Source organism: Delphinus delphis, chromosome 11, assembly GCF_949987515.2.
Source record: "Delphinus delphis chromosome 11, mDelDel1.2, whole genome shotgun sequence".
Lineage (NCBI taxonomy): Eukaryota > Metazoa > Chordata > Mammalia > Artiodactyla > Delphinidae > Delphinus > Delphinus delphis.
Window position 1 is genome coordinate 55,459,892 of NC_082693.1, and position 15,748 is coordinate 55,475,639.

A 15,748-nucleotide genomic window follows, 5' to 3' on the forward strand; every position below is an offset into this window, starting at 1 on the left:
CTGAGAATTCTTGTCTTGTTTCTCAGTGCATTTCAAAGTTGTTGCATGATCTAGATAATCTGTTAGGTTTTTTTTTTAAGACTTGCAGAGTATGATTAAATCTGATGATAAGAAGTTAATAGATGAACTTGACCTGTCTTGGCTCTGTGCTTGAAGACTTGCAACCCTTCACCTTTTCCCTGGAAGACTATTCTCAGACATTTCATATCAATTGTCTAACAGTTATAGTCTTGGGATTCATAGTGCAGTTTCCAAAAATGCCTGCATTTATATACTGGCTGCAATCTCTGTCATTTGACCAAAGAATAACTTTACCTCTGGTTATTTTTTATTCAGGAATATGGGTCAACTTATGCTGGCAAGTCCTTTCTTGGCTTCTTAGCAAAAAGCAAATATGCAGAGTGAGGGTTAATTTAATGCGAACCCTAAAGCGAGAGTTAGGTAACCTCCCCCCAGTCCCTGCCGTGTAGCACACCCACTGATTGGAAAGGGACATGTAGAGCTAGGAAAGCAGGTGGGGGGGCGGGGTTTAAATGTTCAGCCCAAATTTATTGCGTACTTTACTAGGTGCTGTGAAAGATGAACTAGACATTATTGTATCCTCCAAGAGTGTACAGGCAGAATAATTTTTGTTATTTCCTGCAGGGTTACACATCTTATCCAAAGTAACCCCATCTTTGGAAATTGAGTTGTTGGTCCATTGAAAGAAAAGTCTAGATTGTTAATCAAATCAATTCAAAGAGCATTTGTTATTACATGGAATGTTATCCTCATCAGCGCCTCAGGCCATTTTAACCAGAGACTGATGATATATTCAGAATGTGGTCATTATCCTCATCTCTAAGGCTATGTTAACCACAGGTATTGATTTGCTACAGTTTGGCTGCACCATCAGTTGGCTGGTCCTCACACTACCCTGTCTCCTTCACATGTCTGTCTTCATGCCACGCTCCCTCAGACCCTATCCACACCCTGACGTTGCTATTTTATTCAATATCTTGCCATTACATTTGCCTTGAATTTCTCTTGCTATCTTTTTTCCTTCTGGTTTTCTGGCTAGTTCAGCTCTGCTCAGCAATTTTCATATTGCATATCCCGAAGAACCCTTTCTAATATTTCAAATCAGAGTTAAAAAAAAATATATATATATATATATATATATATACACACACACATATACACACACACAAACACACACACACACATATATGTTTGTATTTACTTGTGTCTTGAATTGTGGCTTGATGGAGTAGGATCTGCTACTTTAAGGCAAAATTTTATTGCCTTCAAACCGAAGGACCAATTAAGTCCATTAATAAACAATATTCCGGTAATCGCAGATTCAGTTGAAACTGAGGCAGATGTCTTTTGCCTTTAAAGCAGAGTGCGTACATGAGGCTCTGTTAGGAGAAGAGCTAAAAGCTCTGCTTCTCAAAACATTTAGGCAGGATGGGTTTATTGCCAGTTCTTTCTGAAAGAGAAAGTTGTGCATTCAGCATCTGAGCCCTTCTCAGAGATGACTTTTTCAGGCACATTGCAACAAGCCTGGCTCATTTTCCTCTCTGTACTTTCCAAATGAATGGAATGAAGCCACCAGATTCAACTGCAGCCACTCTTTAAATTCAGTGGTAGACATTTAGAAATCCCTGTCAACCGGGAAAATCAAAGTGAGGCAAAATGGGATTCAGAGAGAGATGGAATCACACTGTGAAAGCATTGTGGAGGGCAGTATTGAGATATATATATATTTTTTTAACCATGAACTATAGTAAGATATATTTGTGGTTCCCAAAACAATTATTGGCTCTTCTGTGTGAGGTGCTCTCTGATATTTTCTGTTCTGTTCCATTCCATTCCATAAAAAATGCTGGCTCAAAGCCATTAAAATGATTTAAGAGCCCAATAATAAGTTACAACCCACAGTTTGAAAAGCTTGAAATAGGATATGGTTGATTAAAATCAGTTTCTGGGTTAGCAATGCTGAACGGAGACAGAGAAACTCCTCTATTTTCCTAATGAGTCAAACACGAGTGAAACATCTCTAGTCAGCCGTATTCCTGTCTCTAAATTAGTATCCTGTTTGGTAGTTCACTGCCTTCTACACATGACGCACAGGAAATATCATTCACAAAATCAGTGCTCTTAACTCCTGGCCTGTCCAGGTGGCCCAGAATTCCATTTGCTTTGGGTAAATAGATCTGAGGCAATTTGCAGATAAAGTTGGAGGAGTTAATAGATGCACTGTGGTGCAGTGGTTCCTAGACTTTGCTGCACATTAGGATGGTCTGAGGAGCTTAAAAACTCCTGATGCCCAGGTTGCACTGTACACCTATTGAATCCTAATGTCTGGGGGTGGGAGCCACCATCAGTATTTTTAAAAGATCCCTAGCGACTCCATCTTGTAACAAAGTTTGGGAACAACTGCACCTAGTACAGAGTCACACAGCAAGCTGGCCATTTTAGCATCCTTGTTCTGGCTCAAACATAGTGCTTCTGGGGAGCTTGTTTAGAAGTGGATTTCTGGGTCCCACGCCCCAGAGATTCAGATTTCATAGGCTGTCTGGGAACCTGCAATCTAAATAAACACGCTGATAATTCAATGAATGTGGTGGTCTACGATCATCCTTTGAGAAGCGTTGATTGGCAAGCCATGATTTAACTCCTAAAACAGAGCTGTGGTGAACCTTCAAACAGTGGGCAGAGACTGCCCATCCATGGCACTAATGCAAGGAGGTGTGTACTTCCTCTCCCATGAAGAGCCAGCGCGCATAGGTGAGTCAAGTTGCACTCACAAGACGACATTCAGTCTGTTCTGGGCTCATCACGTGAGACTATAGGGGTAACTGACTCAGCCTGTAAAAGTTCAGCCAACAGAGGAAAAACTGGCACAGCCATGAATACCACCATCCCCTTGATCATCTCTCCTGTAACACAGAGCAGTGAGAGATTTCAGAGACCAGGGAACCCCAGTAGCACAGAATGCATCAGGAAAAACGTGAACAGCAGATCACAGGGCAGAAAGTCAATATTATACAAAATCCATTCGATTTTACTTAGCGAGAGAAGATTAGAGATTAAATGATCTAAGTGTGGGGCTAGCCTTCCAGACAGTGCATCTAAAGTTAGAACTTTTATCTCAACAGTCACTTGACAATTGGGAGCTCGTTCGGTTGTATTTATGCCTGTTAACTGTATGTCACTAAGAATCCTGATGGGGTCTCCACAGGCTCTCTCTCGTCAGGGCAGAAGCTCAAGGAACTTCATGTTAAGATTCCAGGCCTTTAAGAAAACAAAACAGTGTCCTTTCCTTAAAATTTACTGTCTTTTAACCACTCTTACAGGCTACCAGGCACAGAAGGAAACTATTTTAGAGAAATAGAAATGCAATGGAGTGATGTGAAGTTCAGCTGTAAATATATTTATGCTTGTCTCTGAAAGTGATTCATAGAAGGAAACACTTGTAGTAATCTTTACTGATCCTCGAGGACAGGGACCTCGCTTTCAGCTGTGCTCCAGTGCTCAGCACAATGCCTAGCGTACCGTATACACTCAGTAAATCTTTGTTAAATGAGCAAAAGCATGACAGATTTAGTAACAGATTTAGTAACGTTTCTTTTAGAGGAATGCATATAATTTCCCATTTCCTTTTTTTGTGCTTCTGGTGAAGGATTTTGAAGGAAAATGTTTTCTCTCCTGATCACTGTGAAACCCCAGATAAAATGTTTTGATTCAGTCTCATACCATAACGTAAGCACCCAATTAAGGCCATCACTTAAATTGGCAAAGATCTGGAATTGTGCACATGACTTGACTTAGAATGAGTGACATCTTCCAAGGCAGGTGACTGAAACGACTGGCATTTTCCAGGGCAGGCTTGTAGCCGAGAGGGAAAATAACAGAGACTCCTGGGTTACAGCTCCTCTGCGAAGTAACTGTTTGATAACAGACCAGTTCAGGGAATTTCCAGCAGAATACACATTATTTTGCATTTAGCTGTTACATTTCTATTTTCATGGGAGCATAAATAAAGAAATTTTAATTTGAGAAATGTAACCTGTAACATCAAAGCATATGTATTTCCCAGAATAATGTAACTTGAGTGTCCAGCTTAACAGCAAGGAATGTCAGGGACCGGCGGGTAACTGACCTAGCTCACCAGCTGTAGTCAAGCAATGGCCAGATGCTTCAGAAGGAGGTGCTGACCTTCATTCTCTCCATCCTCTCACTGTTTTTGTCCTGCTAGTCCTGAATCTTTGTGACAGGGACCCTCCCTGAAGCAATACAAAGAGCTTGGAGGGCAACTCCCATTGCCTTAAAGCCCCCTGTTTCTCAGAGTGTGATCCAGGGACCCCCTTCCTCAAAGTCTCCAGGGGCTTGTTAAACACACTCATTCCTGGACCCCAGCCTAGACCTACTGAATCAGAATCTCTGGGGGTGGTGTCTTTGGATCTGCGTTTTTAGCAGTATTGATTTTTTTTTTTTTTTTTTTTTGTGGTACGCGGGCCTCTCACTGTTGTGGCCTCTCCCGTTGTGGAGCACAGGCTCCGGACGCGCAGGCTCAGCGGCCATGGCTCACGGGCCCAGGCGCTCCGCGGCATGTGGGATCTTCCCGGACCGGGACGTGAACCTGTGTCCCCTGCATCGGCAGGCGGACTCTCAACCACTGCGCCACCAGGGAAGCCCCTAGCAGTATTGAGTTTTTAACACTATCTAAAGTGCACTGAAGTTTGAGAACATGTACTTTCCCAGACAGGTGGGTTTATGTAGGGAGTCACCTGACAAGAGGTTTTTTTTGCGCCCTCAGCATTGCCTCCTGCCTTTGCCCCTACAGTTTTGGGGCCCCTGTGCTTTACCACCAGCCCTCTCTGCCCTCAGGCAGAGCAGGTGCCCTGGCTCTGGGCTCAGGGCACCTGCCAAACATTTTCCGCCATCCCTGAACTTCCTGTTCTTCCCAGAAACGTTGGCACAGGCCAAGGACAGACAGAGAGAGGTGGAGACACGTACCCAGTTGGGAGAGCTTGGAAACTGACCCCACGTGCAGAATGAATCAGCCTTCTCTGCTGGGGAGCGGGAAGTCTGGTAAGTCTGTGCGGCCAGCCGACAGAGAGTCTGTGCCCATCCATGTGGGTGGCCATGAGGCAGACCAGGAAGGACCCTGCCTGTGAATCATGGCCCCCAGCTTGGAAGGCAGTGGCTCAGAACCTTTGTCCCACCACCTAGCATGCAAACCTTGTGTTCCTGTTGGGCACATGCTGGTCCACTACCCCTTCTTCTGCCTTTCGAGAAAACACTTAGGGGTGAAAGAGAGTAGTAGAGACGTTTACACTGCAGTCATCAGTGATGGCCCCAGAGGGCACCTGCCAAGGCTTCAGCCCCCTCCTGTCGCCCTCAGTACTCTTCCTCCTTCAGACACGGCACAAAAACTGACCACAAACTTGAAGTGAGAGCAATGCTCGTTGTGTCCAGGCAGGTCTAATTCAAGTCCCCTAGATGGTAGTCTCTGAGCAGACTGCTCAGAGGCTACCATCCAGAGCAATTCTGGAGCCTCCAGCATGGTCGAAACCTTGAATTCACCCTTTTCTTAACTGTTGCAGTTTTGTTATTAGTAATGAATTATTTGATGAATGCCAAAACCTTTTACCACGGGGGTGAGAAAAAGCGTTAAAAAAATAAGCATCCCAGAAAAGACTCCTTACTTCTCAAACTGCAGTATATAAAAAGAGCAACATAAGAGCATGTTTAAATGCAGGTTTTCCAGGCCTTACATACAATGGTTCTGATTCAGTAGGTCTGACGTGGGGCTCAGGAGTATGCATTTTATTTTATTTTATTTATTTATTAATAAATTTTATTTATTTATTTTTGGCTTCATTGGGTGTTCATTGCTGTGCACGGGCTTTCTCTAGTTGTGGTGAGCGGAGGTACTCTTTGTTGCGGTGCGTTGGCTTCTCATTGCGGTGGCTTAGGCTCTAGGCACTTGGGCTTCAGTAGTTGTGGCTTGCGGGCTCCAGAGTGCAGGCTCAGTAGTTGTGACGCATGGGCTTAGTTGCTCCACAGCATGTGGGATCTTCCCGGACCAGGGCTCGAACCCATGTCCCCTGCATTGGCAGGCAGATTCTTAACCACTGCACCACCAGGGAAGTCCCAGGAGTATGCATTTTAAATAAACAACTCAAGTTATTCAAGATGTAAAGGGCGCGTGGGTTTGTGGATCACACCTTGATACATACTCAAGTAAATGCACCTCAAGGAGCAAATGATTCTCCTATGCCCTTGGAATGGTTGGGGGTACTGGTGGTACGGGAGAGAGGAGTACTTGAGTGTTCCAAATGCCTTGGAAAGGGGGAAGTGTCGATGCAAGTACTGACCGGTGTTTGTGTAAGTTTGATAGGGAGTGAGTGTCGGTATTATGAAAAGTGCACCTAAAGGAAATGAACTCAGATCATTCCCCCATTCATCTCGCCGTTTCTACTTGCCCCTCAGACCTGAGCACAACTCAGGCCTTGCTGAGCTCACGTCTAACCAGAGGCCCTAAAGGCCTCTCTGTCACCAGCCACCCCCTCTGCTTTTAATATGATGGTGATGCTGAGAGGATAGATTCGCTCTGAGAATTGGGCCTGGAGTCTGATTGCTGTCAGAATGCGCTTTCTTCTTTCCAAGAATGTGTCAGGACTACAGAAATGTCACCTTCCTTCATCCAAGTAAACTTTAGCTGTCACTCATCCATTTGGAATGGGCCAAACGTTTCTCGTTTGTTTTTATGACTTTTTTCATAGGTCGAAATGCTTATCACATTTGATCCTTTAGACATTAGGGTAAGCAAAATAAGTTATCAAGTGGCATTTTAAACTTGGTCATTCTGATGCAGTATTCCACTTTTAAATTTGGAGGAAGGGTGGCAGTTAATTTTATCTTAAGTTCCGACTGGTTTTACATCATAATATACCTGTACATTTGCCAAGCCTTTTGTACCCTTCATCTGAATCTGTAACCGACTCCTTGCTCCCCATTACTTTCTCACATCTTGCTCTGTAGCCCTAACAACGGCCTCTACACTCCTCCTTCCTTATTTCCACCTTACCTTTCACAGTCTCCTGGTCATAGGGGATCAAGAAGACCTAGGATGTCATATCAAATGAGTCTTCTAAAGTGACCAAAGGACTATGTTATGCTGTTGTACTAGATGATTTCATTATTAATAGCAAGAACTCATGTCACACCATGTGCCGGGTACTGCTCTAGACACTGCAAGTATTAACTTATTTAATCATCACAACAAGCCTATGAGGTATATGAGGTAAAAGGTATTATAAATCACTCTAAACTCACTCTATGAATGAGGGAACTGAAGCATTAGAAAGGTAAAGTAACTCAGACAAGGTCATGTAGCCGGTACGCGATAGAGAAGGATTTGAACTCTTACTCTGTGTTCTGAGTCACTCTCTATGTCGCCATCTGAGAAGACAAAACCAAATCAAACAAAAGCCCCCAAACCTCCCAAAACAAACAAAACATGCTACTCTTAAATATATATATATATATTTTCAAGGACATTTCAGAAAAGGAGACTGGATAAAGCAACCTAATTCGAGACTGTACTCAATATAAAGGCAGAATCATCTCGTGGTTCCTATATCTACTATATATTCATTTATACATTCCAGCATACTCTCAGATGGATCAAAGACAACCCAGCACAAAACCCCATTTTTATTCTGTACGTGCCAACCATGATCTCATTTAATCCTCATCCCCTTGAAGGCTGGTTTAACAGCTTCTTTGCTAAGTATTAACACACCAAAGAGCACCATTCTTCAAACGTGATTTGTTCTCAGCATCCTGTGTCCAGAAGCCCAGGTACAAAACTGCATCTACTCTGAGGAATAGGAGAGACAACAGACCCCCACTAAAGCAGCCTTTTACTGCCACCTCTCAGGCTCTGCCTAGATGAAAAGCCGCATTTCTGGTTGCTACCAGAATCTTCTGTGTTTGGTAGGTGCGGGGGGGAAGGACTAAGTTAGGAGTTCTGAGCCTGAATTGAAATTTTGGCTCTCCCACTAATGAGCTATGTGATCCAGGACAGGTCATAACCTCTCTGAATCTCTCATGGTTTTTTTGAGGTCCATATGAAATAATATTTATGCAAGTGCATAAACTGTAAAGTGCCAGAAAATGTAAGGTGATATTACAGAAGGTTTGAATAAATATGATAATTATTATATTATGGACCATGTGACTGTTTACAACTTAATTTGAGGTTGACTGTCTGCTGTTTCCTTTGCTCTGCCCCCCAAGTAAACTTCTTGAGGGCAGGAACCATGACATTCATTTTTACCTCTTAAGACTGTTTCTGGCACATGATAGGTAATCAGTAAATGTTTCTTGAATGAATGAATAAATAAAAGGCATTTTCCAAGGAACTTTGAAAGTTCTGATCGAGGTCAAGAGGAGACGTATGGAAGGAAAAGTCATTTACAATACCTGCTTCAACCACATGGTCCATCGTCGGAAACCTTTTGTACACAGCCGTGCTCACCGAGCGGAAGATGAGCAGGGATGTGAGGTTGACGTAGCGCATCAGTGTCCTCCTGAGCAGGCGCCCATGCTCGTCACTTCCGTGAACACTGCTGGAGATGAGGAACATCAGCCTGTCTGGCCAGGGCAGATTCACAAACTGGTTCCACCATCGGTTCACCACCAGAGTAACATAAAACCCTGTAGAATAACAGGAAATTGTAAAGCAATTTCTTACTGTAGACATATTGTTGACACTGATGCTTTCAGCAGAATTTTAGTTTTTTTAGGGATCGGGGTGTAAAAAATATGTTGTTATCCGTATCTGATGATTTTGCCCTCCAGAAAAAAAATGTAATTTGTGCCTCGCAATGCTGCAGCACCCAGTAAGTGGGTATTAGAACTCAAATATTGACAGCAAAAATGGAGAGTTAGTGAAAAGAAAGCCGAATTGTCCAAGAGCAGATTATTACCTCAAACTTGTTGGTGGTTAATTTAGCGAAAGCAGCCTTGAAGGTAAACCTTATGGATGATTCTGGTTCTATTGCAAGCAGTGACTTTTCAGGCATGCCTCTCAGCTTGGAAACACTCCCATGCAGAGTCATTGGTGTCATCCTAACGGAGACAGCTGTGTGGCTGCATTCTGCATGTGACCTATACTTACCAAGCACAAAGGTTACTGGAATTTGTTCAGCATATCTGTCACAGTAAATTGATAATTTTTCAAAGTAACGTTTTTGGGCTCCTGTAAGTAACAATCTGGAGCAAAAATAAAATGCACAGCCCTTTATGATATTATACTTCCGCACCTGCTTTGCAAGTGACATTCAGTGCAAACAATTAAGCGAAAATAACCTCAATTTTTTTTTTTTAAGGAGCAATAACTTTTTCTTTTCTACCTAAGCTGATGTATCTCAAAACCTTTTTAACTGCTGAATGTTTTAAGTACTAACGTTTTTAGTACATAAATGTTGTTGGTCATTACACAGTGGGACATAATAACCATTTTATTTTTAAATACTTCATATTTAAAAATTTTTTGTATGATTAATGCATTGGATTTAGAGCAAAATACTTCATAAAAGAGTCCATTTTCCAATTATTCATCATATGTACTTAAAAAAAGAGTGCCTTAAGTGGATGACACTTATTAAGTAATTATTGAATAATAACCCTGGATTCGACATCCTGATCTTACTTTTTCATGAATATGCTACTTAGTACATTCTTAATTATACATGTTGTACTTCAAGGGATGTTATAACTGTTTTTTTTGGTTTTTTTTTTGTTTTTTTTTGTTTTTTTTGCGGTACGCGGGCCTCTCACTGCTGTGGCCCCTCCCGTTGTGGAGCAGAGGCTCTGGACAAGCAGGCTCAGCGGCCATGGCTCACGGGCCCAGCCGCTCCACGGCATGTGGGATCTTCCCGGACCAGGGCACGAACCCGTGTCCCCTGCATCGGCAGGCGGACTCTCAACCACTGCGCCACCAGGGAAGCCCTATAACTGTTTATTTTAAAGCCTACAGTTATTTAAGGGACTTCCCTGGTGGTCAAGTGGTTGAGATTTTGCCTTGTAATGCATGGGATATGGGGTCGATCCCTGGTCAGGGAGCTAAGATCCCACATGCCTTGGGGCCAAAACATCAAAACATAAAACAGAAGCAATATTGTAACAGATTCAATAAAGACTTTAAAAATGGTCCACATCAAAAAAAAAAAAATCTTAAAAAACATTTTCAAAATAAAAAAATTAAAAATATACATTTAAAATATAAAACAACACAGATTTAACAATTAGTAGTGAAATTTTTATAATTATGTTTGGTGGGTTTTTATTTCTATAATATAAATATAAAAATTTATATTATGGATCTGACACAAACCCATTTTCTGGTATTGTTAAACATAAATCCATTTAATGAAGCTATTATTGGTATTTATGTTGCAAGGAGGAGATTCAGAATCAGAAGAACTATCTCAAGGCAGGTTAATAATAATGATCAAAATCCAGAAAGAAAACACAGATCAATTTGAATAAATGAATGAATGCAGCTTTTCCAAGGAAGGAAGGAATCCCTTGAAAACACTCATCATAGCATGTGTCAGAGGCCTATTTGGGTCAGTAGAACTTTGAAGAAGGACACAGAGAGATAATGAGGTGACAGTGAGCCACCGACCAGACTGCAGATGAAGACCTGGGAGCTGGTGCTGACCAAGAAGGTGTGTGGGGGCAGGGTGGGCTTGGAGTTCCTGCCTCAGCTTGGAAGAGGTGTCAGAAATTCTGAAATCAAGAAAAGCTGACAAGAGAGGCATCACCTGGTGGACAGGCCTATCAAGGTCATGCTGATGACAAGTTACAGCTAGAATGGTTTCTGGTACTCAAATAAAAATGATCAGAGAGAATTTAAACGTGGAGAGCACAGACCGTAGGGTTTAACAGAGCCAGGTTTGAAACCCAGATCTGCCACTTAACAGATTTGGATTTGGAGCATATTTTTAAATCTCTCTGAGTCTCAGTTTTCTCATTTGTAAATGGGGATAATTAATACCTATTGATATGTATCAGGAATGTTATGAGGATTAAAGAATATATGATATATAAAACCACTTAGCATATGTTGTCACCCTTAATCAATAATAAAGTGGTTGTTACTATTAATAGTTGGCCAAAGGAAAAAATATTTAGCTGATAGACACATAGAAATTTTACTAGCTAGAAAGTACCACAGCGAGTATTTTGTCAAATCCATCCCCAAATAAAAAGAGGTATAGGGCTTCCCTGGTGGCGCAGTGGTTGGGAGTCCGCCTGCCGATGCGGGGGACGCGGGTTCATGCCCCGGTCCGGGAGGATCCCACATGTGGAGCGGCTGGGCCCGTGGGCCATGGCCGCTGGACCTGCGCGTCCGGAGCCTGTGCTCCGCAGTGGGAGAGGCCACAGCAGTGGGAGGCCCGCATAACGCAAAAAAAAAAAAAAAAAAAAAAAAAAAGAGGTATAATCAAACTAGTGAATTCTGGTTCTGTCTTATGATTTTTTTGCTAGGTATAATATTTGCTTATAACAGGATTAAAAAACTTAGCATCATTAGTAGACATGAGAATGAAACTATGTCTGTATTTGTCTACAGATATGTCTGACTTTCTCGACAGATTCAACCTGTAGTTCTTGGTAGAGCTTTGATCAACATATAAGGGTCTATTTTAAAAAACTTTTACATTTGAACTTTAAAAAATGAAAAATGGCTTGAACTAATGATTATTGTTATAAATGTAAGCCCTCTTTGGTCTCTAGAAAACATATGTGCATACAATTTTGTGGGGTATAAATAAGATATTGGAGTCAAAGTTAAGGCCCCATGGAGCATTTCTGGCTGCAATGCAACTGTTCTAAGAGCTATTCTATTCTAAGAGGCAGTAGCAGCAATAAATTCACATTAGTAAAAATAAACTAATTATCCTGAAACGTCATGTGTCTTCCACCATTTCATATTCTGAAGGAGTAGGTGACACATAAATAAATCATCAAAATAATACCGTATTTAGAAGACAAATCTGAAAAATTATTAGAGGTTTTTAATAAAACTTTCCTTGTAAAGATATTTTGCCAAAATGTATACCAATATATACATTTGTTTGGAACTGTAGTTTTGCTATGGAGCAAAGTAACTTTTCCTATTCTACTTTTGGTCATTATCAGCTATAGCCAAATTAAGGTCCCTCTTCTTCACATGGTGTCCTGTTGCTGCAAGGAAGAATGTAGGTGAAAACAATGATACACAAATTTATCCATTGTATGCAGAAGAAAAAGAACAAACTGATGAACACAGTAAAGGTGGAAATACAGCCTCAAAAACCTTTAGCTTTTCTATTTTAAGTTTTAACTTTCCCCAGAGAAGAAATGTATGCAATCAATATTAATTTTAAAAACTAATAAAGCTTCCCTTTTATAATACTGATAAAATTTTATTAAAACTATAATTTTTAGTTATAAAAGTATTTCTTGGACATGATGTTACTCATATTTCCTGTCAATCTGACAGGCAAAGTTTGTGAGGTTATAAAGAATAAACGTCTTTTATGAATATAATGTGCCCTGAACTCAGAAGATATAAAGAAAATAAATTAGTTTTCAGGCCTTTTCTTTAATTGAGATATTGGTAAAGTTGGGGGCACCAACTTGGATAAGATTTCGTCATTCCAGGAAAGAGGAAGGAAAGTTGCCTGATACACACTATTCATGAACATGTTAACTATGTAGGTAGTAGTCGCTGCAAGCTGTCAAATCAGAAACTCCAACTATGAATAACATAGTTCAGAGAAGCACAAATAATTATTTGTCTGTGGACTTTGCCATTCAAAATCATCACTCAGTGAGGTTCTAGGTATAAATCTTTCATTTTATGCCTATGGCAAAATTCTTGAAGCACAACTAATACCTCATCTTGACCAATTAAAGTGGGGCTGGAATGAGAGCCACCTGAACATGACGGTTAGAGTCTATTTAACACCCTAAAAATGGTTAGGTGTGGATTAAAATACCCAGTCCTGGGGAGAAGTAGGCAACAGAGGATCATGCAAAGGAGGAGGTTACATAATGCAAAAGTCAGCGGCAGCCAAAGGGCTTGGATTTTTGAGACTGTATTCATATATGCTATCTAATGGCCATTTAAGGACACATGCAAAGGAAAGTACCTGTACATAAAACTTATTGCTGTGTAAAGTACAGCAAAAACAATAAATTCCCTGTATAGTAGTTTGTAGATGCTGCCTCTCCACTTGAGGAGTAACCTATGAAATCCAAAAAAAGTCGCATTTGCTACTTTACTGGAGTAAGTGACAGTCATCTTGGATAGTTTTTCTTTTTTTTTCTAGAAGAGCAAGAAGACAACACACAAGTAAAAAGCAATGTTTAAGACAGCGCATAAATCTGTATCTCAAAAGAAACCCTAACCAGCAGCCAGTCAACCATCTCTACTTTTTGCCTTTCTCAGCTTGAACAATTTGGAATTTGGAGATAACCACCAACTCAGTGCTAAATCTTTTAGTAGAAAAAGGGAAGAAAGGAGTGTCTGGAAAAAGAAATATTAGAAATCTTAAGCTTGCCTTCATTTCTAAATATTTTGAGATTATATAGCCATTACTCAATAAATATTTGAATGACTAAACGAGATATATGAGAGATGGTGTATTATGATCTGTCATATATTTTCTGAATCCATGGGAAGATCTAAGGTATTGATATGCTATATTAATTGACCTTTTCAAAAGCAGTGGTCAAACTTATTGTTTGGGGCTTTATTTGCTTTATAAAATGTGTAAAGAGGTATTTACTTCACCCTTAAATTTCCTAAAAGAAAGTTATGGCTCTCTTAGAAATCAGGAGAAGCCAGCCCCTTGTGGGAATTTAATTGATGGGTTACTTTTGGTTGTTTTAATTTAATTGTCTCTCTAGTGGAGCTCTGAGTGCATAGTTAGCAATCTGTGCACTTCACAAGGTAGACAAAACGTCGGGCCACAGTGATACTAAGTAAGGTGCATTTTCCCATTGAAAAGTCCCACATAAAATGCTTAGGGATGGGGCACCTTCTGTTTGGAGCTGAAAAAATGAGGCCATTATTTAGGACTCTTTCCACTCTTTCCATGGATGTGGGTGGGTTGAGAACTGGGCCCCAAAGCCTAGTTTTTAGTGGATTCTCTGGAATTCCATTGCTCTTCACCAAGACACTAAACATTCAGGTTTTGAGAAGATGCCCCAAAGCTAATCTTTGTTTGAAAATCCTGCTCCACAGCTTTCTAACACAAAGCATACACAGTGAACATGAAATTTCTTTGAAACCTTTTGCTTTCAAAAGGATCTATGAGGAGTCTTATAGAGCTACTTCGACTGAAATGATCGAGTTTTTAGGTAGAACTGTACTAAACATAAGTAATAAATCCTATAGCAGATTTCTTATACAAAGTAGCCTACAGCACACATTTTATCATAAACAAGGACATTTTCTGTCTTTATTTAGAGGTAGAGGAAAAACCCAATTCTCATTTGCCTAGTTTCCCTAAAAAAAAGAAAAGAAAAAAAAGTGAAACTTTGGAACTATATTCTGGAGCGGTATTTTTTTTTTTCTAATCACCAGCCTAAGGCTTCAACTACTGATTTTAACAAAGAAACCAGAGATATTTTTGGCAAAAGTAGGTATCATTACGAAAGGTTGGGACTCAGGCCACAAAAGCAGTTTTATTTTTCCATTTTCACTTTGTCTCTTTGTCTCTTTGTCTAATGTGAATACAGCCAAAACTGGGAGAGGAGCATAATAAATTAAACCCATTTCATAATTTGTTCTCACGGGCACTGGACTTTTGAATAACAGTCCTTAAATAACTCTCTTTCCTTTAACAGTTCACCCTTCTGGTACAGCTCTGTCAGAAAAACCAAGATCACATCGAGTAGAGGTCAGAGGTAAAACGCATAGGTATACTCTGTGCACTAACCTATTTATTTGGTTTGGAGTCTCCGACAGGAAAGACAATCTCCAGGCTCCCCCTGCAGAGGTGCCTTCGGGTCGGTATTGTACTCTCGGCTCACCCTTCGCTCATGCGGAGTCTGGAGAACTGTTTATGCCAATTTGTCCACTGGTGACGGTGATAGCCGGGAACAAACAGGAGCAACAGCTGCTGATGTGGTTTTTTTCTCATCTATAATTATAACTCCACCTGTTGCCCAAAGCACCACTTTGAATGAGAAGTCGGAGGTAATGTGAAGGAGCTTGGGTCACCTAAGTCTGTTATTTTCATTTTGACTCTCCCCTGGGATCAAGGGAGAAAGAGCCATTTGCCCCTAAAGTGCTCTGAAGAGGCTCCGCCAGCCAAAAACAGGGAATTGAGACAGTCTGTGTGTGCTTAAAACAAGAATAAATTCTTGTGAAGCCTTAAACTGGGGCAGACAAGAACATAAACAGGATTTTCATTCATTTGAGAGGTACTGAGAATGCTCTACCATTAAAAACAATAAGCGTGAGAAAAAACCCAGGCCCAACTGGAAAGGACCCAGAGAAAGGATCACTGAAGAGTCTTAAGGCCAGGAGAGTGCCATCATAGTGCTGACCACTAGGGACTCACCATTTCTCAGTTTCTGCCTCATTGGCTCCTTATTAACCAGGATGGCTGAGAAGTTAGAGGCCTGCAATGTGAGTCACAAGAGAGTCTAGAATGGGCTTTCTGCTGAGATGGAAGTAGGCTCGTGC

The 15,748-nt window shown here is 41.0% G+C and overlaps 2 protein-coding genes across 5 annotated transcripts in view; one reads left to right on the forward strand and one right to left on the reverse strand.

Moving 5' to 3' along the window:
- BEST3 (bestrophin 3) overlaps positions 1-14,115 on the reverse strand; it is a 41,474-nt gene extending 27,359 nt beyond the window's left edge. Inside the window, exons 1-3 of one of the 2 annotated variants that reach the window (XM_060025211.1) lie at positions 13,203-14,115; positions 9,179-9,273; positions 8,482-8,715 (exon numbers count right to left, since the gene is read on the reverse strand). In XM_060025211.1, the coding sequence (XP_059881194.1) occupies positions 8,482-8,715; positions 9,179-9,273; positions 13,203-13,354 (481 nt within the window). In that variant the 5' untranslated portion in view covers positions 13,355-14,115. Of the gene's footprint in view, positions 1-1,347; positions 1,472-8,481; positions 8,906-9,178; positions 9,274-13,202 lie in introns of those variants that run through there. The other variant, XM_060025212.2, reaches the window with a different exon arrangement.
- RAB3IP (RAB3A interacting protein) overlaps positions 1-15,748 on the forward strand; it is a 176,618-nt gene that overhangs the window by 54,073 nt on the left and 106,797 nt on the right. The window lies entirely within an intron of this gene.